This window comes from Hakea prostrata, chromosome 6, assembly GCF_041222555.1.
Source record: "Hakea prostrata isolate BN-2017 chromosome 6, UWA_Hpros_2, whole genome shotgun sequence".
Taxonomy (NCBI): Eukaryota; Viridiplantae; Streptophyta; class Magnoliopsida; order Proteales; family Proteaceae; genus Hakea; species Hakea prostrata.
In genome coordinates, this window is record NC_142605.1 from 28754036 (window position 1) to 28778935 (window position 24900).

The 24900-nt window shown below is 37.8% G+C and overlaps 1 protein-coding gene across 3 annotated transcripts; it reads left to right on the forward strand.

The window, feature by feature from the left end:
• The first annotated feature begins 898 nt into the window (after window positions 1-898).
• Window positions 899-11373, forward strand: LOC149013108 (uncharacterized). Of its 3 annotated transcripts, XM_089158988.1 has the most exons (4): window positions 899-1133; window positions 1226-1298; window positions 1434-5140; window positions 10946-11373. In XM_089158988.1, the coding sequence occupies exon 3, from the start codon at window positions 1514-1516 to the stop codon at window positions 5108-5110; it is 3597 nt and encodes a 1198-aa protein (XP_089015114.1). In that variant the 5' UTR covers window positions 899-1133; window positions 1226-1298; window positions 1434-1513; the 3' UTR covers window positions 5111-5140; window positions 10946-11373. The 3 variants fall into 3 exon arrangements, with proteins under 3 accessions (XP_089015114.1, XP_089015113.1, XP_089015115.1); XM_089158987.1 differs by lacking the exon at window positions 10946-11373 and having other exon boundaries at window positions 1434-5982; XM_089158989.1 differs by lacking the exon at window positions 10946-11373 and having other exon boundaries at window positions 1251-1298; window positions 1434-5982.
• Window positions 11374-24900: the final 13527 nt, after the last annotated feature.

The following is a 24900-nucleotide window of genomic DNA, read 5'->3' on the forward strand; positions in this document are numbered from 1 at the left end:
AAGACATTACTAGTTAGATCAAGAGAATGCGAAAAAAGTTCAAATGCTCAGCCTTTTTGTTCTCTTGTGTGAGTCGAGTTTTAATCCTTGGTGTGGTACAATCCCTGCATGATGCTTTAAAGAAGAGGTTCTACTCCTTTCTACGGAACCTTTTTCCCCTAATGATGCAAGTTAGAAATAGAATTTTCAAGTCTAAAGATCTTTTTAAAACTGAAGTTCATCCGGACTAGCTTACTATGAGGTTTTAGTCTAATTTCTTTTCGCGGGTTAAAGAAAAACTCATAAAAAATAAAAATTGGATTTGACACCAGATGCTTCAAAGAAATCGATTGTGATTTCACCGCCAATCATAATATTATTAACAAAACTGTCTTTTTTAGAAAAAAGAAAGGAAAAAAATTTCAAGGATACCTCACAATAATTGGTAAGAAGCGCGGATATACCATAACTATATCAAATTGTCAATGACCCCCTCAAAAAATCTCTTATATTTGTATAATAGTACACTTCATTAGCAATTCCTATTAAGTCATGGTTAAATAATTTCATAACTCTTATATTACCTTTAATCTTAAACGATTCAAAATGTTACCCTTGGTAAAATAGAACCTTGAATTTCTTTTTCTATGGATTTTTGAAATTGGTAATTTTATATTAGAGGGTGGAGACTTTTACGCATTCCATAGAGATTGTTGATCCCCTGAAAATCTTCACCAAGAGGTGTGGTGGGTTATTATCGATTGAGCAACTTTCGATGGTTCTTCTTCCTCCATGAATTCTTTTTATTTTATTTTATTTGGTTCATGATTTTATATTATAAGATATAGAATGATACAATTAAATATATATTTGTCATTTTATCTAATTAACTACCAGATCAGCCAGTTGAGATTCTTGAGAACTCGGTACAGTTCTGGATTGTCATCTTAAAGTGTCCCTAAAACTGTCCCTAAAACTGTCCCAAAAACGAAAAGTAAGCGTTTGTCGCACGAATTTTTAAAATTCTGTTTCCTATATAACATTCTATCGTTTATTTTGCTAAATTTAGAGAAGAGTCAGAAGACTACTCGGAGAAAAACGAAGAAAAAAAGGACAGAGACCAGAGACTTTCTGACCCGAAACGGCAAGAGCAGGTTAGCTACTTTTTCCCCCGCTGTTTTCAGTTTTCAGTTTTCTGAAGCTCGTGTTTCTGAATATTAAAAGAATGGATATTTATGTTTCTCAGTCTAGGGTTTCCTGATACTTCGCAGTTCCCGAGCTACAGAGGTGGCGAATTTGGTTTCGGCTTTTCTTACTACGTAAGTTCAGGACTGAAAGATTAAAACTTGGCCTTCTTTATTTCCTCTTTTCGTACCTTATCGATGTGCGCTTGTTTAGTGATTGACGTTGTGCTGATGCCATCTATGTTCTACATGCCATTTTGTCTCTTTTAGTCATTTTCTGGGTTTCGCTTGATTGTATTTTTGGGGATTGGAATCGCGGAGGAAGTTGAGAATCTGCGAAATCGGTGGAGATGAGTGCGTTGATCAATGATGGTGTGACTGCTGATCCGTTGAAGAATCTTTCGTCGGAGAACGGCAATGCCAGCTATGGTTCTCTGAAGTACAAGCGCCGGAAAGTTCCTGTTAAGCGGGATTTTCCTGCGGGTTGCGGCCGATTTGCAGAGAGGATTGATGTTATTTCGAAGGAAGCCGATGAAAGTTCCAAATTTGGGGCAGAGAATGGAACGACTGTAGGACCCGAGTCTATCAGAGATTCTGAAACTTTGAGCGGATGTCAAGTTTCGGCCTCGCAAAACCTTTCGGTGGAGGCAGAACCAGACAGTTCCAAGGCGTTGATCACCGAGACGGCGAAGCCGTTCGAAACTTCTGATCGGGTTGAAGCTCTTGAACCCACGAAAGGTTTGGAACATGAGACGTCGGATCACATATGTCATGCTATGGATTCTAATAATGCGGTGCTTCCAGGCACTTCAGATCAGTTGGAAGGGCTTGAAAGGACACCTCTGGAGAGCGGAACGTCGATCCACTTATCCCATGAACCTTTGGTCTCGCGGAGTGAGAAGCCGTTAGAAACTACAGATCAGGTGGGAGAGCCTATAAATATTAAATATTTAGAGCATGAAGTGTTAACCAATGTGGTCCAGTCTCAAGATTCTGAGACTGCAAAACCGATGGACACTCTTGGTAAAGTGGAAGTTCCTGAACCAACCGAAAGTGTTGATCCCGTATCAATGGAAATCTCCGGACCTTCATGTCAGATAGAGCTACCTGAATTGTCGAAAAATTTACAACCTTCAAGCAGTGGTGCCTCCGAATTGGTGATGCCAAGGAGTCCTGTTCTGCCTGAGACTCTGGAACTGAACAAGGTTTCAGATCAACCACCACTGTCCGTACCCGTTGTTGGAGATACTGAAAAGAGCCGCCCGCCAGTTAAAATTTCTCGCAGGAGAGCTAAGGTTGTTCGACAATTCCCTCCAGGTTGTGGGAGAAATGCTCCTCCTATGAGTGAGGAAGAGTATCTGAAAGTTATTGGTTCTCTGGAAGGCACAAGTGCAGACAAGGGAACACCCATTGGGGAACACAGGCCATCTGAGAAGTCAGTCCAGGAGTATGCCAGACCAATTCTGGAGAGAGTCAAGGATGAAGATGCTTCCAGTGCCAAATTGAAAAGGAATGTCACTAAAGAGATTGACACCAAGGTTCAAGAAGAGGCAGAAGAGGATATTAACAATGAACAAGCACCAACTAAAATAGCTTCTGAGACCAGCAACAATGCAAAGCAATCCAAAGAGAGAATTAAAGAATGTGATGCTTCTGTTGGTAAATTCAATGGCAATACGTCTGTTGGAATTGGTGACAAAGTCAAAGTTAAATCAGAAGACGAATCTGGCAAAGAAGGAGAGGAAGATCAAGTTAGACAGTCTGACATTAAATCAAAGCAGGAGTTTCTGAAAGAAACGAGCATTAGAACCCCAAGGGAGAATACTATATTCCGGTCAAAGACTATCTCTGAGTCGGTTGGCACTAAAACAACAGATGGATTTTCAAAGGGGAAATTGGGAAAGGATGTTGGCAGTAGCAAGAAGAAGGGTTCTAAGAGACAATTTCTCGGTGAGTCTCAAGATGGAGATGCTGTTAGTCAGTCTGTTGAAAAAACAATTGTCAATTTGCAGCCCTCTGGTGAGTTAGTGATCGTGCAAGCTTTAATGGCTGCACAAAACTGTCCTTGGAGGCAGGGGAAGGGAGGTATGAAACCTAGCCCCAGAATTGGTACAGCCAGAAACAAAACAAGGAATCATGAACTTGTGGTACGGGACAAATCTGAGTCTACTTCCAAAAAACATACCAGAAGGGAGAAATTGCCTCCTGCTGATATGGATGCTCATCAAGGAAATCAGTTAGTTCTCAGGGATGAGGAAGATTCTCTGGAGCACGCTGAAGATGGTGAAAATGTTCTTTTGGATGAGAAACCACGAAATTTTGAAGTAAGGCCTATTCCATTTCGTCTTTCTTCTTCAAGTAGTAAAGGAGGTGATTCTAAAGTTACTCGTGAAAAAGTCAGGGAAACACTGCGTCTCTTCCAGGTGATCTTTAGGAAATTCTTACAAGGAGAGGAAGCTCACCCAAGAGATCAAGGAAATACTGGCAGCCGGATAGATCTACGGGCTGCAGCTGTTCTCAAGAAGGGAAACAAATGGGTTAACACTGAGAAGATCTTAGGACCTGTCCCAGGGGTCGAAGTTGGTGATGAATTTCATTATAGGGTTGAGCTTGCTATTGTTGGTCTTCACAAACCGTTTCAAGGTGGTATAGATTCTATGAAGAAAGGTGGAAAAATTCTTGCAACAAGTATTGTAGCCTCTGGTGGTTACCATGATGTTATGGACAATTCTGATGTGCTGATTTACTCTGGTCAAGGAGGAAAGCCAATGGGTGGGGAGAAGCAAAGGCAGGCTGAAGATCAAAAGCTTGAGCGAGGAAACCTTGCACTAAAGAATGCGATGGATGAAGGAACTGCAGTGAGGGTTATCCGTGGATTTAAGGAAACAAATAGTTCTGATTCTGCTGAATCAAAGGGTAAGATAATTGCGACATACATCTATGATGGGTTGTATTTAGTGGAGGATTACTGGACAGAGTCGAGCTCTTATAATACTTCTGTCTTTAAATTTAAGCTGAGCAGAATTCCAGGTCAGCCAGAGCTTGCTCTGAAAGAGGTGAAGAAGTCAAAAAAGTCCAAAGTTCGTGAGGGTCTTTGTGTAGATGATATTTCTCAAGGGAAAGAGAAGATGCCCATTGGTGCTGTAAACACCATTGATGATGAGAAACCTCCGCCATTCACTTACATAACCAAGATGATATATCCTGACTGGTACCAACCTATTCCACCTAAGGGATGTGATTGCACCAATGGTTGCTTGAATTCCAAGACGTGCTCCTGTGTAGCCAAGAATGGAGGGGAGATCCCATTCAACCATGATGGGGCCATTGTGGAAGCAAAGCCTCTTGTCTATGAATGTGGTACTTCTTGCAAGTGTCCTCCTTCTTGCCATAACAAAGTCAGCCAACGTGGAATCAAATTTCAGCTTGAGATTTTCAAGACTGGATCAAGGGGCTGGGGGGTTAGATCTTTGACATCCATTCCTTCGGGATGTTTTGTATGTGAGTATACGGGAGAGCTACTGCATGATAAAGAGGCTGAGAAAAGAACTGGTAACGATGAGTATCTGTTTGATATTGGATCTAACTATAATGATCATGCGCTATGGGATGGACTCCCAGATGTAATACCAGACTTGCACATAAATTCTCCTTGTGAAGTTGTGGATGATGCAGGCTACACCATTGATGCATTTCAGTATGGGAGTATTGCAAGATTTATCAACCATAGTTGTTCACCGAACCTTTATGCACAAAATGTCCTTTATGATCATGATGACAAGAGAATGCCCCACATAATGCTTTTTGCTGCTGAGAACATTCCTCCATTGCAGGAGCTAACTTACCATTACAACTATAAGATAGGTGAAGTTTATGATGCTGAAGGCAAGGTCAAGGAGAAGATATGCTGCTGTGATTCTGCCGAATGCAGTGGCAGGCTTTACTGAAGCAGTTAGCTTCATTTTCATTTTTTCATTGTAAGTTGTTTTAAGCATTTATAACTTTGTTGTAAATCATTTGTTGCATTGTAAAATCCACACCATGGTTTCTGCCTCTTAGAAGTATGATTATCTATTTAACAAGCTCTGTAATCACAGATGCATGCTGGTCTTGGGGGCACCTGAATGTTTTTCACCATTTACTGATTTTTTAAATTTATAATTTGATCTGCAGGACCCCCTGTAATTACACACTTACACTGATGTATTGCACGTTCATGAATTGTAATTAACTCAAAAGTGTCGCCACATTACATAACAGATGAATCCATATTTTTCTCTGCTTGTTTTCCATTGTCAATTGTACCATCCTTTGAACCTATTGGTGGCTCAATTTTGTCATAGGTTGTGTGTTATGTAATGTTTCTCCATTCATTTTCCTGTCATGAGTTTTCTCCTCAATTGTTTTCTCCCCTATGCCTAAATTTACAAGTGCCTTCCGCTCAAAGCCACAGTTTACCCAGAATTGCATCAGTTACTTTTATGGGAACTACATCACACCAAGCTTCTCTAAAATAATAATGAAGACTAACGGATACCAAACATCTGAAGTTTACCTCGAGAATCTCATCATTGAGAAGTCTTACATGATATGGGCTGGTGTTCTTCCATTGGAAGCTTTGACCTGTGGATGGAAAGCTCAGATGCCACATTAGCACTGCACTGATTGTCAACAATAGCTTTGGCCATGATTTTCCAACCTTTAGTTGAGCATGGAACAAGCTGCTCCTCCCTAGTCTTCGTCTTCAGCTTCAGCCACAAGAATCTTGTAAAGAAAGTTCATTGATGGGCCATATTCAAAGTAACCTTCAATACTGGGACTATCTGCTAATTCTTCTATGCCATGGTGACTGCTGGTTCATCTATGCTGTTACTAGGGTTTTCTGGAACTGCTGCTCTGATACCACTGATGTGAAACCCAATTTTAAGGGTTAGGGTTTCTAGATGATTTTCCTAAAATTAAGGGTTGCCTAGAATCTTCCAGCAATCTAATTAGTGATATGGTTAAATTTGGATTGAATAATTTGGGAAATATGGGGAGGTTAGGGTTTTAACAAAACCTAAGATATGGGATGGTTTATTTGGTAGTAGGATATCAATATGGGATGTAAAAAAATAATGGGAGATGGATAATATTTTGAATTAAAGATCCAACTGTAGAGGTTATGGGTAGGGAATGGGTTTAACAAAATTAGATGGGATGGAAAGGGATTAAGTTTGAGGCTTGACAAATTCTTTATGGGTAGGATCTTAGAAAGAAAACAAGAACCTTCTGTCTCTTCCTTCTCTTTTTTCTGTTTTCTGTTTTCATGTTCTGCCGCAAGGAAGAAGACACAGAGAGAGAGGGCCGAGAGGTTTAGAGAGGGAAGGGGGTTGGGGGTGTCGTGGGGTCCTAAGGCCTAAGGGTGTGTCTGCCAAGGTGTGGCAGCAAGAGATGGGGGTGGGGAAAGCCTTGCGGTGGCTAGGGGAGGTGGGGGAGGGGCTGGGGGAAGGCTGCGAATGAAGGGAAGGGGTGGGAGAGGCTTGCAATGGTAGGGTAGAGGGAGGAAAGGCCTGGGGGTTCCTGTCCTTAGATTTGTCTTGAGAGCTTTCTGGAATTTCTGAAGAGTGCTAGACAGAGTGGTTGATTGTTGAAGAAGAAAGCTTGATTTAAAATCAGCCATGGCCCCCTCAAACAGGAACCACTGTCACCAACTCAATTTTCTTTAATCAAATAGTCAAACATCCTTTTGCAAAAAAAGAAAAGGCTATTTATAACTTGCTAAAAGATTCTAAACCACTTAATCTAAGTGGGACTCCTTTATAGATTAGGATACCATTACATTCAATCACAACAGTTAAATAAGGACTCTAATTGACACATGCTAAATCGTATTCAACTAAAGAACTCTTATTGACACATCCTGGAGTTAAACAACTAAAGACTCACATGCTGAAGTTAAAACCTAATTAACTGAAGGCACATGGTGATATTAGAGGATTAATTAGTCCTAGGGGGAATAAGAACAAAATAGCCCCCATGGTTCGGCCAGCTTGGGGAGGCTTATGTGTGGGTTTGGCCCAATTTTCGGTTTCGGGGAAGGGGGGTCAACCCTGTTCACATCAACGGGTAACAGAGATATAGGCTTCAGTCCAACAGATGTAGGAAAGTGGAAAACCCCATCGAGGTTAAGACATCAATGAAGTCCCACCTGATAGAGTCAAAAGGCTTTATGGAGGTTGACCTTGAGAAGGGCCTTTGGTGAATGGGAAGAGCGATCAAAGCCACAGACAATCTCAACATATAGAGCATATTCTTGGCAATGGACCTACCTGCTATAGAAGCATTTTGTTTTTTGGTAACAAGAGAAGGGATGATGAGACGAATCTAATTGGCTAGGACCTTGGCTATGCAGTTGCTGAGAAGGTTGCAAAGGGAGATGGGGCGAAAGTTAGGGAGGGAAAAGGCACTGGGCTTTTTGGGTATGAGGCAAAGAAAATTTTGGTTGATAGAGGCAAGCTAGGAGAGGTTTTGGGAGAAGCTACAGACTGCATTTAGGTCTTCTTCAATGAAGCTCCGGGAAGCTTTGAAGAAGCCCATACTAAAGCTGTTCGGAACCAAGAGCGCGGTTGGGCTTATGGGAGTTGATGGAGGCCAGAATTTCAGCATTAGAGGAAATCAAGGAGAGAGGAGGGGATGAACTTATTGATAAAATTGGGAGGAGGGGGGGGGGGAGGGGAGGGGAGACTGCAGGGAGGAAAAGAAAGAAACCACCTCTCTCTTAGTCCCATCAACATCTGAAATCCAAACGCCACTCATAGAGAGAAGAGTAGGGATTGAGTTATTATAGTGGTGAGCGTTGAGGGAGCAAGGGAAGGAGTTTGAGCCCCCCAGCTCAAGCCACTTGATTCTAGATTTCTGACGGAGGAAGCTTTCTTCTTGGGCTCAGAGAGGCCAGCTCGGCAGAAAGAGCTTTTTCTTTCTCCACAAGAGAAGGATCAAAAGGATTTGATTGGACAAGGGATTGGACACAGGAGAGATTGGACAGGCAGGAGGAGACGAGAGGAGTTATTGCCAAAGGCAATGGAGTTCCAGAAATTCGGAAGCTTCTTAGTTTTTTAATGGTTGTTTTAATCTCATTACCCCTTTGCACAATTGCCTAATGAGAGGATATTTTCCTTTTGATTCCCCTAGACATCTTTAGCAGTTCTCTTATTACCAATTATCATCTCATTCAACATTGTATGTGTCTCCCGCAAAGCCCCACTTTCTGTGTTTGGTCACGTCTTCAGCAAACTGCAATAACTGATGTTTATTGTTCTTCTTTGGCTAAACACCCCCAAGGAATGGCTGCAACCATCCTATAGTTTCAATGGAAATGGCTCTAACTCACCTCAAGTTCTCTTTCACAAGGTCTCATGGATTCAAGACTACTGAAACATTTGACATTTTTGTACTTACTGGTTGCTTTAAAGACTAGAAACTGTTATATTCTTAAATAGACTTATAGAAAGTTAGAAACTGATTGTATTAAATTTGCAGTATAACATTTTTGTACTTACTGGTTGCTTTAAAGACTAGAAACTGTTATATTCTTAAATAGACTTGTAAAAACTGACTGTATTAAATTTGCAGTGTAGTCTATTTATTTATTGACTAATTTAAGCAAAGATTATAACTAAAAAAAAATTATGTAAATAGATATACGTGGCTTAAGCATAAGCCACAAGAAATCAGCCACAGCTTTACGAACGTCCAACAATGGATCTAATTCACGGGATTATTGAGGCAGCGGGCTTGGCTGAGTTGTTTATCGCACAGGGGCTTAGTTGTAGTAACTAATTAGCTTATTACATTTCTAGTTTAATAGGAATAGTTTTACTCTATTCTTATGTGATTTCAGTAGCTGTTTAGCTAGTAAAACAATACTCCTACTCTTGGTAGGAGTTTGAGTTTTAGTTATCTTAGTTAGGTCACGAGTTTATTTTAGTTTTATAAACAAATTATAAGGTTCATAAGCAAACCACAGTTTTATTAATGAATTGGAAGGTGAGTTGCTTTTTCATAGCTTGTGAGAAACATTGAGGTCTGAGGGTGAGAGGTTGGAGCCTGGGAGACTTGATTTGTTCATCCCTTTCCTCTGTTTAGCTGGTACCTGAGATCTGTTCAATTGATATAATTGCTTATTTATATTTCTTTCTGATCTTAACTAAGGTTATTGATCATGATCAAATATTGTGTCCCACTCATCAGGTTATCTCAATTCAGCAATTTTAATCTCGGTTTTGTAGCTGTGGATACCCTGTTTTCCAGATTATGGTGTTATTGTGGTTGAGTATAAACTTTTGATCTGTTCCATCCCAGCTTCTGTTGTTTTGAGATGAACACCCAAGGACACAACTTGAATGGAGTTTGGAGGGTTTCTAATCAACTAATCTTCTGCCAGTTGAAAATCTGTCTAGTTTTATGAATCTGAATGTCAGAATTACTCTTTAATTACTTGCTATTGTGCCAAATATGCTAGGGAATTTTTGTGTACTTTCACTTTTAGGTATCACCAGCCTGTGAATGGTAACAAGATCAATGCATTGAATCATTGACATGGATTATATTTCCAATTACAAACACTGGCAGTATGTTTTCTTGGGGGGTTTTCTCTATAAACCTTGGAACTTCTCCTCCATCGCTGATGCACACTGTAAGAGTGGTCTTCAGGAATTGCCCTAAGCAAAGATCAAATAATAAATCCATGCACCATTTTTTCCATTCTATTTGTTCCCCTGTGCGGGCCTGCCTTTTATTTTTGTTAACTTAAAATGTTTCATTCTTATTGTTTGGGTTTGTGCTTTGACAATTATTTGTGATGTGGATGGGCTGTTGCTGTCACCTAGAGAAATTTCAGAGACCTTCATAAAATTTGATGGTTCTTTCTCCATGAATAGTCTTTATATTTTAAGATGGAGAATACAAAAAACCTGTTTTCTGATGTGTGAATGATTCTTGCCAAATTAAGCAATTTAACTATTTTATATGGGGTTTTGCCCTTGGCCCCGAGGAACTTTGAACTCTTGACCTCATACCATGAGGCATTGGCCTTTGCCAACTGAGCCAATCCCTTTGGGGTTTATTTTGGACTATTCTTGCAACCAGAGTAGCCTTTGCACATGATCCATCATTTGATCATTCTTCATATCTTAGACTTTTGAACTAGTATGGCAGTGAAAGCTCATGACTTTGGTGATAAGATAGTCACACTTATATATCATGACAAAGGCATGTTTGTTGAATAACCCAGGATACCCAGCATGTTCTTTTTATGGATTTGCATGCCCTTAAGGTTTCCTTAACAAAGCATTAAGAGGTATTTCCCTGTTTCTGAATGCAGGATTGTCTTCTGAAGCATTACTCCTGATTCTTCCTTCTGTTTTTAGGCTTGTTCTATTATGCTTCTCCTCAGAACTAACCACCCGGAAAGTTAGTGAAATCTAGAACTATTCCATTGAAAAGATCATCAACCAAATAAACTGTCTAGCATAATGGGGATTGAATTGTTCATGCACCGATCGTATGTACATTTGTGGCTCTGTGCTGGTTGGTCTCTCCTTTGTTATTTAATACCAATAGGTTTGATGGGGTATTATTTTAACGGAGGTTACAATTCTTGTTTGACAAATGTGAATGTATGCTTTTGATGGCTAACGGTCGTACTTTCTTTGGCTTGAAAAACAAGAAATGTAGCTTTTTTTAACATCGTTTACCCAGATTGTCTTGCTACTTATATCTGCTTTTGATGTTGATTTTAGCCTTCTCAGAGTTCGTGCTAGGTTGAGGGTCTGTCTCTACCGCTTAAGAATTTTATTCTTTGGTGCTTGAGTCGAACATTTGCTATATGGGAGCAGAGGAGCACTTATTCGAAGCAAACTAGCCATTTTGTCGCTGCTAAATGTAAGGTTGGACCTGGAATTTGTCCTCAGTTGTGGAGGCCAGAGGCTGTACAGGATGGGTTGTTGCTGGTCTGATGTTTGGACTTTGAGGTCCTATTGTAAATTTCTGATTATTTAGCAGTAGGACTTTGTGTTCTCAGATTTTCCTCAACACTGCTAAGATCCAATTTACTTTTTGTTCTCCCTTTTATAAATTTGGCATTCCAAGGATGGTATAGAACTGATATCCACACTTCTCTACCATATATTAGGGGTGTAATTTATTTTTGAGTGCTAACAAAATGAATCAGAGGTGAAATTTTTCATGAGTTCAACGTAGGCCCTTCTCTTAATCTATAATGGAGAGTTATGAGGGGAGTACAGACCTCTACCTACTTGTTTCTTACTTTGAGATTTTTTTGTTTTTTCTTATATAATTTTTTTTCGAGGTTGATTTAACTTGATTATTATTATTATTATTTTTTAATGGAAAAGAAAAGTTAAGTTAGATGTCCTTAATAGAAATAAAGTCATTAGGAAAAGAGATGGTTACTAGAGTTTCTATCCAAGCAAGATTCTAGATTAGTCCTAACATAGCCATTGTTAACGCGTCTTTTACCTTTGATAGTACAACTAGTAGAAGTGTCAGATGTTGTAAAGGCCAAGTAATCTTTGGAGATTTTGGGAGTAAAGCAGCAATTCTTTTATCCTCGCACCAGATTTGTGAGTTGGAGATTTTTGCCTTTTTCGCCATCTACAACTCTCATTTATTGCAAAAATAATGGCTCTCATGAAATCATTGTCGCCTAGACATTTTGTCTTCACGCCGATTAGTTCGCCCTTTACAAAAATTCTTGCACTCAAGCCTACTTCCTTTATTAGTAATTCATTAGATACCCTTGCACCACCGAGTTGCTCCTCTGTCAAGCTGTGTGTCAGCTAACAAGGAGGTGCATAAATGGAGGAAAGAATCATTGTTCAGATGTTGTGTTTTGAGTCCCAAGGGTCCGGCCGCCCATATTCTCTTAGTTCATTAGCACCACAAGAAGACATGCCATAGAGTTTTTACCGTATCTCCACATAGTTCACTAACAGTGTCCATCTTCAACCATTGGGATAGAATAGGCTTAACTAGTAGTCTTGCATTCAAAAGACATCAAAATAAAGATTTAAATTTCGGGTGGAGAGGGGATTTCTAGAAGAATTTCCACCAGTGTTTGAAGAGATTGCAAATCGTTGGGTATGTTTGTCACTGCAATGCTCACCCCTCCAACTTAGCAGAGAACTCACCATTGGAAGAAACTTTTGATTCCCACCTATCATTAGAAGAGATTAGAGAGAAATGGGAAAAAATAGAATTAGGAAGATTGAAAGTTGAAAGATACTCCTCGTTGAGTTCTAGATTTCTTAGCATTTGAGCAATTGTTGTTTTTGGTGCCCATATTGAGACACTTTGAATTTTTAAACAATTGAACTCCCGTTAGGGAGACAAGGATCAAACCAAAAGGAGGTTTCAATTCCATTACCAATTATCTTTTTTAGCATTCCCTCAAGCTAGGGGATGATACTACTAATACTATTCCTGGGGTAAGGAAACACTCTTTTTTTGCACTTTAGGATAAAAAAAAAAATGAAGGTTTTGGAAAGTATTTAGCCTTCAAAGTCATAGCCTAGTTGTTGTTGAGCTCATTAAGAAGCCACCACCCTTGTTTGAGTAGCAGAGCAGAGTTAACATCTTCCATGCTTTTAAAGCCCAAACCTCAAGTGTCACATCCACCCTATCTGGAATATCCGAGTGCGTGATCCACAGGCCCGAAGATCAAGTTTAGGATCGATCAATTCCACTTAGTACAATAACATAATCAAAAGCAAAAACAAATCATTGTACTCAATGAACTTAATAATAATAATCAAGTAAAAGATCTCATAATATCACAAAAGAATATCAGAATGCAGATAACAAGATATCAATCAAAAGATAATTGTAGAGTCTAACGGAAATATACCCCACAAACAAACACGGAAGGTAGATGGAAAATTTTTAATGTCTCTCTATGGTTGATGCACAAGGTAGTATTGCTTCATCATCTTCTACATGTGTGTTTTGAAATAAAATTTGGCGCATTCCCACATTACCAAAAATTAAGCGTTTCTTATGGAGATCCTCTCATAAGGTTCTAGCTATAGATAGTGCAACTTTGACACCCCCCCTTTCGTTTGGTGCGTGAAAATGGAATTGAAGATGTGAGGCATGCCTTTTTTTTTTGCCCCCATGCACGTGAATGCTAGAAACTTTCTCCTCTGCATCTTGATATCTCGAAGTTTCATGGTGTCAATCCATATGATTAGATGGACTATTCAAATTAAATTCAAAGGGCATGATGATAAAGATAGAGTTGATTAGTTATGGAGAACTCTTGTTTGGTTCATTTGGAAGACTAGGAATGCCGCTTTATACCCTGGTCTTGATGTTTGTGTTTAATTTACATGACTAACTACTCTTTCTTATATATAGATATTTTAAATATGTGATTAATGTGGAGGCAAAGGAGAGATGTTATCCCATCATCTTCTACTACCCATATTGAGGATTTGGATCCTTTTCAAGTTTTTGTTGATGGGGGCATGGGATGTCAAGTGACTCAAGTCTAACAAGGGTGCATGGAAAAGGTTGTATTGTTTGGGATGCAAGTGGCTTCTTTATTGCAGCTCAATGTCATCATGTATTAGCAACAAATTCTTCAGTCATGGAGCTTGAGGCCATTAGAGACGCTCTCTTTATTGGCAAAACTCTTGAGGTTTCTTGTTTGCAAGTCAACTCTAATTGCCTTCCAGTGGTGCAAGCTTTATCGGGCTATCCCTCCTCTTTGGACTTCTTAGGTTATCTTCAGATTTTCATTATGTTTATTTTCATTTTATTCCTAGATGTCAAACTGTTTTGGCAGATTTCCTTGTTAAGGGTGCTTGTAGACACTCCTCCCTAAAAAAAAAAAAAAAGGGATTGGACAACTCCCTGTGGACATGAGAAAGTTAAATTGCACTCTCGATCCCTTTTGTGTCTGTGCATCAGTTTTCAAAACATTATTGTTCATACATGAAATTTAAGTTCAATCGAGGTTAGTTGCATGATGAAAGATACAACATTAATTGATCTCTATTAATAAAAGAAAAGTATCACGAAACTAAATTATCAATATTAATGGCTTTGTTATCATATCTTCTGATCACCAACTAAGGCTTAATTGCCTTTCTCTAATACTGGATACTCACTTAATGGGTATCCTTTACTAGAACATGAGAATTGATTGACCTGATAATTAATTATTAATTCTGTCTCCAGTAGATCGATACTAGAAAAAGGAAATCAAGTTCTATGGATACTACATGAATAACAGAGCCTCCTAAAATCAAATGTTTACATTTGTCAATGTAGGATTGGTTGAGCGGTAAGATCTATATTTCTCAGTGGAGAGGTCGTGGTTCGACCTTTGGACGACATTTCAATTCCAATATTAAAAAAACACCAGTAAAAAAATAAAAATAAAAAAAGAAGAAGAAGAATAAGTAATGCTTAGTTCCAAAAATTAGAAAATCAACGCCACAGACCTTTGTATGAAAGAGATGGGTTCTTGTAATATTTTAAATAATGAATATATTTTTTGAGTTTATTAGAATAATGTATTTTTTTTTAAATATCATGAAAGTTTTTTACTATAGTTATTCAATGAGTGATGACTGCCTCTTAGTGAAGAGATCATGTGTTAGACGCTCCTAGTATCATATGTAAAGCTACCAATTCCCCAAATAAAAAGAAAAAGTGCCTCCTATTAATCTTGATCAGCCAAACGATCTAATAGTTTAAATTTGACCGTGTATGAATGTGACTATAATAGGTACTCTTAATTCACAAAACGAGCTATGTCAAAATAAAAGAAATGGAAATATATATACTCTTTGAGTTTCAAATTACTTAGTTTATTTTTTTTGGTACAATCAAACTATTTAGTTTATACCCTTATAAATTTATTCTATTATATTTACATACCATAGGTTTCAAATTATATATGATGTACTTGTAATTAGATTAATAGGGTTAAATGATGACTTATCATTTATCATATTATCAAAATTCTCAGATTATCCTCCTATCCTTAAACCAGACTTTTTGGAAATAAGGGGAAAAAAAAAAAGAAAGAAGAAGGAGTATAAAGAACAACTTGATTGCTTTTTAAGACCCCCCCCCGCACCATTAATTTGTCCTCATAAGAAGATTATAACTAATGTGTCCAAAAATTGTTTTGTCCTCGGATTCCTTGAAGCTTGCTTGTAAAACAATGTTAGAAGTGGGCCGACCGAGCAATCGGGATACCACTTTAGAAGATTAAGTCACCAGTGGAGCTATGGCTAGTTGCAAAGCTTAATTGAATAACGTTAATGGAGGGAAACGATTCATATACTTTTAATGCATGCAAACCTTTAGTTTATATAGGTTTTACCTCTCATCCTTGACCATTGGATCAATCCATGATCTTCCATTGTAGCCGCCCAATCGTAGGATTTTTCCCTCTTTCCTTTGAGTTGGTTGAGGTTTTCATATTGGGCACAATTGTCTATCCCGAATTTAAAGAGATCATGTCTCCTTCTATAACTGTTCAAGTTCCTTCATACTTATGATATCTCTTCATTTGATTCTTGAACCGGTTCCGACTAAGACAATTGAACCGACCGTTGTTTGGTCTAGTTGATTTTTTTATACTTATCACCAATGGTAAATATGTCTTTTTTTTGTATCCAAAAAAAATGTCTTTTTTCTTATTTTAAAATTTACAGTGTTCGGTAAAGACAGATTTTTTGTGATGCAATAAATTTTAAAACATATAAATATAATAATTTACAAACACGAGGATATAGGATTCTATTACAACTTCTCTTACAACTTTTTTTTTTTTTTAAGGCTTTCCTGACAACTAATAAGGAACCAATTCTCTTGCAGAAAAAAAAATTATAATAATAAAATAAAATAAAAAATCTCTATCTATTTTATTTGTGGAAGGTAACTCAGTTGTAATAGGAATCTACCAGTTCTAATAGGAATCAACAGGATTATGCATGAGAGTGACGTTGAAATCAGTTCTCTCTTTTCTTTTTTTTTTCCTTTTTCTTAGAAACTTCTCTTCGAACTAGTAAACCAATTCTCTCTCTATTTTTTGTTTTTGGAAAAGGGAGCGATAAGACAAAAAGACACTGAAGTAGACCATCTGGCGTGCCCAACAATATGAACGGCGCTCAGGAAGGCCCGGGAAAGAAATTTCAAATATATAAGGGTATAAGCCCACAAAAAAGGCAGCCCCTATTCAGCTCTCTCTATTTTATCTATGGTCGGGGACCCAGTTATAATAGGAATCAACTACTGAGTTGTGCATGAAAGTCACGTTGAAATCAGTCTCTCTCTATGAATATAAATAGAAGTACTCTATGAAGCCTGTGTTCATATCAAGAGATTCTTCTTCGTGAGTTGTGAGACTGATCGAGTTCTTGAGTTCGTTGGATCATTGTGGTTGGACAGTAATACAGAATTTTGAGAAAGACAGATTCTGAGTTCGTTCGTTCGGTCATTCTTGTCGCTTGAGTGAGATCGTTGCTTGTCACTGTGGTTAAGTCCTTAAAAGTCAGGTGAGATCAAATTTCTTTTTCTTCTTCTTCTTCTTCTTCTCAGAATTTTAGGGTTCCGGTCCTCTAGATAATAGCAATACTGTATATCTGTATTGTCTTTGGTTGGTTGGACTCACGTGGATGAAGTACCAAAGATATCCATTCTCTTCCGTTTAAATTTAGGTTAACCTAGTTACATTAGGATTTCTACTAAGAGTTCTGGTGTTCGTTGGTGAGAACTCTTGTGTCTCGAAAACTCAGGTAATAAGTTTTTGAAAGCTTTGTTTCTGCTGGTTGTTCATATATACTAGGTTAATGCTTTTTTTAAGGTTAATTAATGGTGCTTATATGTCTCTTCGGTTAACTTTGGATGGAGTTAGTTCTCTGTTAAGCTATTCCCTGTATTCGGGGAAATTGTATAGGGGAAATTATCTTACCCTACTTTGAGGCAAAGATCACACTTTCTAAACCTAAAATCAGAATCCAGGTCGTAAGAGAAGTAAAAATAGAACCTCATATATGATACAAGTCTTATCAACGATTATTATCATTATCCTTCTCTCTTCCTTCTTTGCTTCACTTTCAGATTTTAGCATTGTAGCAGTCTGTTTCTTTTTGCAGTATATATTTATCTTATTATATATCTTTTATGTTTCTAAATTATTATTAGGAATTATAATAATAATGGCATGTAAAGATTCTCCGGTGGAGAATACAGGAACTGGCGTACGGTTGGAATCCAATCATGGAAAAGAGAAGAAATCTAACTTCTTCATCAAACGTTGGATCAAATGTCTTAGGCCAACTGATGATGACAGTAGCTCGGACTTGGAGGACTATGGGTTTATTAAGCTGAGGGTTGATCCTATGAAGGATGACAGCATGGAGGATACACGCAGTGACATTAGTGGTGAAGAAATGAGCATTAAAGAACCCTCGACCAATGTAGAAATGATCAAGAGTTGCTAAAAACCATTCATCGTGTAGTATCATCTTCTCCGATAAGAACTCAACGATGTTAGTAGTAATCTATGCCCTAGGCAATATTGTATCATGCGAAACATCTAAATGTCAGCTTACATGCCTTTGCTATCTTGTCGGAACTTGAATTTCCAGACCCACAATCCAGCTTAATTACATGCCTTTGCTCTCAGTTGCTGGTCGTTCTGGTGTTCGTTCAATTCATTCTCCCCATCTTCAAAATTCAGATGATCCAACTTTCTCCCTACTTTTTATGGATGATACATATGCTACCAATAGCGGTGGAAGAATAAGTTTGGAAAGAAGTTGGAAATCAAAGAGTGATAAAAATGATTGCAGATGTATAGAGCTTTAGAAATCAAACTCCTCACGTTTGATGAAATGTTAAAAATCATCAACTGTCGAAACGCCGGATTGGTGGATGAAACTCGGATTTTAGAAGGGTCTAAAGACTTTCATAGACTGTTTGACCAATAGAAAACGAATCGGAGATGGAAACCTATGATCTGAGGAGCAACAAATTAAGAAAATTAAAGATCGAGATTTCGGCTTGGCTTTGCTTATCTCTTGGTAAAACATGAATTTGTGAAGCTTGATTTATAGTTTCTTCTAAATCTGGTTGGATCCGTTTCTTCCACCATTTCTGAAAGGGAGCTACTCCTCTGCAATGGAAGAAGCTTCCCAAACCTGTTCAAAAGAAACTTGAAGATCGTCTCCACAGCAAGGAACTTCCACACCAAGCTCAGTGACCATACTAAGGTTGCAGAACCGGAAAGGTAGGAAAGGTAGGAAAGTTAAAAAAAGGTAAAAGCAAGTAAGCAACTAACCTTTTTGGTTCGTAACCATTGGCGGTCAGCCTTTGATGGGTAAAAGAATCAAACGGTGCCGTGAACTTGAGATCAAAATCACATAAGCCGTTGATAGAGGATAGCTACATAGACAATTTTTTTTTTTTTTTTTGGGAAAGATAGTTGTTACTATGGTGTGGGAACTAAATTATTAATATATATGTATATATATATATATATATGCCGTCGAGTGGTGCGAACCTGGAACCTCCCCGATAAAAGGCAGGTCTATAACCGCTTGACTAACCCATAAACATCTTGCTTCATCATCATTTTATCTCTCGAACCTGTAACCGAACCGGACCCGATTCACTGAAGGGTCAAAATACGAAAATATCATAAAATTATGGCAACCCTACCAGTGTTGGGAATCCTATCTGGATTAGGACAAGGAGTCCTTACGCTATTTGAGCTTTCAATCACTCGGGATTCGGGAGTTTCTTCAGTCAACTCTGGGAGTTGCTTTCCTGTTCCTTCTGGTGCTCGTTCAATTCAGTCACTCGATCTTCAAAACTCAGGTGATTGAACTTGAATCTACGTTTCTCAACAATAGTATTTGTTCTTCTCTTCTCTTCTCTTCTCTTCTCTTCTCATCTCAGGAGATCAATTCCCTCTCTATTTTATCAATGATAGGTATCAAACTCACCTGTAATAGGTATCAAACTGGGTTACGCATTCATGAGAGTCACATGGAAATCAATTCTCTCTCTATAAATATAATTAGAGGTACTTTACTCTAATCCTCCAGTTAGCCTGTTTTCATCTCGAGAGATTCTTCTTTGTGGTAGGGAATAATATAGAGTTCTGAGAAAGTGAGTGTTCTTGCGTTCGTTCGATCATTGTGGTTGGCAATAACACAGAGTTCTGAGAAAGAGAGTTTTTGAGTTTAATCGTTCTCGTCTTTTCTCACTGTTGTGGAGCCATCGTTGGTTGTCGCTGTGGTGAAGTCCTCAAAATTCAGGTAAAATCAAATTTCTTCTTCTTATTTGCGTCAGAATTTTAGGGTTCCGTCTTCTATATAAAAATACTGTATATGTCTGTATTGTCCTTTGGTTGGTTGACCTGGATGAAGCACCACAGATATTGGAAGAAATCCATTCGGACACCAAATTATTTTCCCTTCTGTTTTAACATTAGTTTTTTTTTTTTAATCCAAAGAGTTTATATATAGGGTGGGGGAATATATTACTAATATAGGTGCCACCGGATGGGTGCGAACCCAAGACTTTTGGTGTTCATTGGGACAACTCTTGCATCTTTAAAATAGGGTTGTAGACGGATTGGATTCAGATTGAATGGTGGTAATTTTATATCCGAATTATATTATATTCGGATGATATTCTATTGGTTTTCGGACGATTCAGTCAGATTCGGATGATAATTAATAGTTTCTGAAGTTTATCCTTCTAAATTGGTATGAATACAAATTGAATTTAAGTTTTCAATTATCTATTGACATCTTTACCATTGTTTTTGTGAGTATTATGTTTGAAATTTAAGAATTTAACAACTTTTGTAGTTATTTTAGTAGAAAAATTCAAAAAATAGTCACATATCTCCAATAAAAAGTGTATAAAAATAAGAAAACAAAGCGAAGTAAGTAACTTAATTGGATAATTTTATGATAATAGGTAGAAAAGATGTATACCATATCCGTATCATATTAGTAATCGGACGGATTCCAGATACGAATTCGGAGGCAAATTTTGATTATCCATTTACACCCCACCCCTACTTCAAAACTTAGGTAATCAAATTTGTGGAAACTTTGTTTCTGCTTGTTCTTCCGAGTTTTAGGGTTAATTAATGGTGCGTATATGTGTTGTTTGTCTCTTCGGTTAACCTTGTATGGAGTTAGTTCTCTATTAAGCTATTCCCTGTATTTGGGGAAACTATAAATGGAAATTTATCTTCCCCTAATTAGAGGCAAAGATCACACTTTCTAAACTTAAAATCGAAATCCAAGTCGTAAGAGAAGTAAAATAGAACCTACCAACGGGAGTTGTCCAAGTGGTAAGCAGCTTGGTCCGTTTAAGCAAGGTTCCAATATCGAAACCTTGTGGATGCAAAAAATCCCCGCTGGGAGACTCACCCACCACAGCCAGGTGTGCAACCCGGGTCGAACACCGGATTAGTCAGGGCAAAGCCTTGGAAACCGGGTTGGCAAACCAAAAAAAAAAATAGAACCTCATATATGATAAAATAAATACTCTTATGAATGAGTACTGTCATTATCCATCTCTCTCTCTTCCTTCTTTCCTTCACTTTCAGATTTTAGCTTGACCCTTTTCCATTGTAGCTTTGTTTCCTTTGCAGTATATAATCTTGTTATATGTGTTTTATGTCTCTGAATTGTTAGCCACTGCACACATAATGGCATGTAAAGATTCTACGGAGGAGAATACAGGAACTGACATTGGTGGCATAGAGTTGGAATCGAATCATGGAAAAAAAAGAAATTTAACTTCATCAAAGGCTGGATGAAATATTTTAGGTCAACGGATGATTATGGGTTTTTTACGCTGAAGGTTGATCCTGACGACATTAGTGGCATGGAGGAAACAAAAAGTGACATTAGCGGTGAAGAAATAGATTGGTATTCAAAATATATGGAGGATCAAAAGGATGAGAAGGAACCCATCTCCTCAGGTAACCTGGAAGATAGAATTCTTACTTTAACCGAAAAGATGAATAGTATCAAAGAAGAACTCAGAAATTCTAATATGTATCATAAAATCCTTCACCAATGGAAGAATGATCCAGCGTTTAAAAGCAACATCGATCGTCTGTTAAAGAAGCCTAGTAATGATTATTCAAAGATGTTAATGGTTATCTATGCTCTGGGCAGCATTGAATCAGACAGTACGTCGCGATATCAGCTTGCATTAGCTATCTTGTTGAAAGAAGATTTTCCAGATTGGATTAGTAGCATTGAATCCTATGATCCAATAACAACTACCATTGATGCAAAGGTTATGGAGGATTTGGGTATCACAGTTCTTTCAGAAAATGAGAATGGTGCTAGACGTATTGAGAAACCAACTTTGTTCTACATGCCCTTTGCCATGCATTGGCTCAAGAGCAATTTATTTGTTGCAAACTCGCAGCCCCCTAACCTTAATCAAATCTTGCTATTAACAAGCAGCTGTAAGTATGTGTTGGATGTTAATAGATTGAATATTGAAGATAATCCAACGAAGACTACTTTTTGGAACCCTTATCCATATCCAAAGAACTATTATGAGAACAGGCCGCACCTAGATTGCATGGAAGCTCTTCAAAACCATACTGTTGAGTTCCGATTCAGGAGACCTGAAAACCGCTTCCCCAGTCCATTTGAAGATTTCGCTTTCCATTTTTTCAATCTCCCTCCAGACAAAGACCTGTTTGATCTGTTGGAAGGTTCAATCTCTCTCTCTCTCTATGTCTGTCTCTTACACACATTGTTAATTTGTTTGATTAACTTAATTATGTTTTTCCTACTTGAAGGTGTTCCAAATCGAGGAAGAAGATTGAAGATTTATGACAGGATTTACGAACCATGGTATAAGACGTGCCATGTCAATTTTAGACATCTGTTGGGGTAATGTTGTTAGATTGTTAGATTTCATTTTCTCAGATTTTAGGATTGATAATGTTTCTCCGTTTGACTTGCTAACATTTTTTCCCCCTTTTTCTCTCCTTAGATTGTCTATTGAGTATTGACTATCCAAGTAAAGAGGCTTGGCACAGCGGTTAAAGATTGACCATAGAAGGAAAGCATCTAAGGGTCAAAGTCAGATTGTTATAGCTGGTTTCTTGCGTTAGATTCTGAAGATGTTTTAGATGATGTACTTTTATTTTTCTTTCATTGGATTGGGGATTGCTATCATTCTAATATCAAATTCAGTTTAATTAAAGTTCGTTGCATGGTGAAAAAGATCTAAAGTTCAAGGCCAACATATTGAACAATTAATACGAAAAAGGAAAGAAAGAAAAAAAAAAAAGTGTAATGAAAAATGCAATTATATTAATTTAACAACTTATCTCGAAAAAAAAAATTTAACTAGTTATTAAGCTAAACGATTTACACTCCCATCTATCCCAATGTTTCAATATCAATTCTTACTGTTGCACATTCAAAATCAACCATCATCATTCAAATTACCTATATGGCAATCTCTATTTACTTTTGTGGTAGGAATCATATGGAACCCATTGTTTTGTAATGAAATTCACTCAACTATGGCTCTACGATAGAATTTTTTTCCTTTTTGTCCAGTCTATGTTAGATTCAATCTGATTGATTTCTAGAGCCTCTTGGACATTCTTGTACCAGGACATGATCTACTAGTGTTAGTGTTAGGATTAATAGAATTGGTTTTTGAAATATCATGGACATTCTTTTATGAGGAATACATGGCCCACACTCTTTGAATCTAGCTACCCACTCTTAACTTCACCTTATACCAAGAGGAGTTGGTCTTTTGTCAATGAGCTAGCCAAACCTTGGGGATTGTTCTACCTTTGAAGACAATATCATGAAGGGTAAGGGTGGTTCTATGAAGTAAAATCATCATCAATTGAAACAGTGTAAGCTAGCCTAGAAGACAAAATTCAGATTGCTCTGGGCATTGTTGAATTATGCAAAACATCTAAATGTCAGTTTGCATGCCTTAGCTATCTTGTTGGAACTTGATTTTCCAGATTGGTTCAGTGGTATTGACTCCCACAATCCAGCTACATCTACCATCGGTACTAAGGTTATGGAGGATTTGGGTATCAAAGTTGTTATGAAGGATGATAAAAGTAGCAGGGAATTTGAAAAAACCAATCATTTTCCTGATTTATTGAACGCAAAATAGTTTGAGATTTCTCTCTTAATTCTACAAAAATCAAAGTGGAGAAAAGTAACCACAACAACAGCAGCACCTTTGTTTTGAGATTCACAAACCTGCTCAGAAGTCAGAAGAAGATTGCGCGATTGGGAAGGTTTCTCAGAATGGAGACCAAGAGATAAAGAACATCTCTTAGGAAGAGGTGAAATGCAACCTAGAGAAATGACGGAAGCAGATGGTTGTTCGTCTTCTAGTTTTGATAATAAGGATTTGAAGAAGTTGATAGAAACCTATGATCTGAGGAGCATCTAAGTAGCAAAAGATAGCGATTTCGGTTTCGCTTTGCTCTCTTGTTGGAACGTGGTTTTGTAAATTCTCTGTTATTGAAAAGTAGTTTCTAATCTCTCTCTGTCACCTTTTCAATTTTTTGATGATTTCTTAATTGTTTTCTATTGACAATGATCTTCTTAATGGTGAGAAAAGATTCAAGATCCAAAAAAGACAAGCCAACCAAACCATCGCAAACCAAGGGAACGACTTCTCTACAATAGAAGGCGAATGGAAGGAGTTCACGAACCTGTTCAGAAGAAGCTTGAAGGTCGTCTCCACTGCAAGTAACTTCCACACCATCTGATTGACGACACTTTCTCCATTGAAGAGTTTATGTGAAGAAGATTGCTCGGTTGCGAAGGGTTTCTGAGAACGAAAACGAAGAGACGAAGAATATCTCTTGGAAGAGTATTTGCAGAACGAAGTAAAAAAGCAACTAACCTTATTGGTTGGTAACCGTCGTCTAGAGATCAGCCGTTAAGGAGTAAGAGAATCCAACGGCGCTGTGAATTTGAGATCAAAATCATATAAGCCGTTGAAAGAGCATATCGACATGTTGGTAAATCATAATTCTTACCACTCGAACATGAATCGAACCGGACCCGGTTCTCTAAAGGGTCAAAATACGAAAATATCATAAACTAGGGCAACCCTACTAGTATTGGGGATCCTACTTGGATTAGACGAGAGGTCCTTTCTCTATTTAACAACACTTAAGAATTTCTTCAATCAGCTCTCAAGGTTGCTCTGCTATTCTTCTGGTGCTCTTCAATTCATTCAATCGATCTTCAAAACTCAGGTGATCAAACTTGAATTTAAGTTTCTCAATAACATATAGTACTGTTCTTCTCTGCTTTAATTACTACTTAGTAAAGACATTTCTCTGTTACTCTATACTCAAATTATCTTAAGCTTGCAATCTAATCTGTTTCTTCCGGATAAAATAAACAAAACCTTCTTGATCTTCGCACCACTTATTTTAACTATTCTTTTAGTTTTTAATTGAAAAATACATGTTTATGTTGCTGAAATCTTAGGCATTCTATATATATTATGGCATCTAGCGATCTTCCAGACTCTGGGATTAATGTTGCAGAGACACATTCTGTTTCCGAATCTGAAGTTAGTAATAAAATGAAGAAGAAGATATACAACTTCTTGACTCGTTTTATCAAATGTTCCAACTCAGTGGAACCTAGTGTGGAGG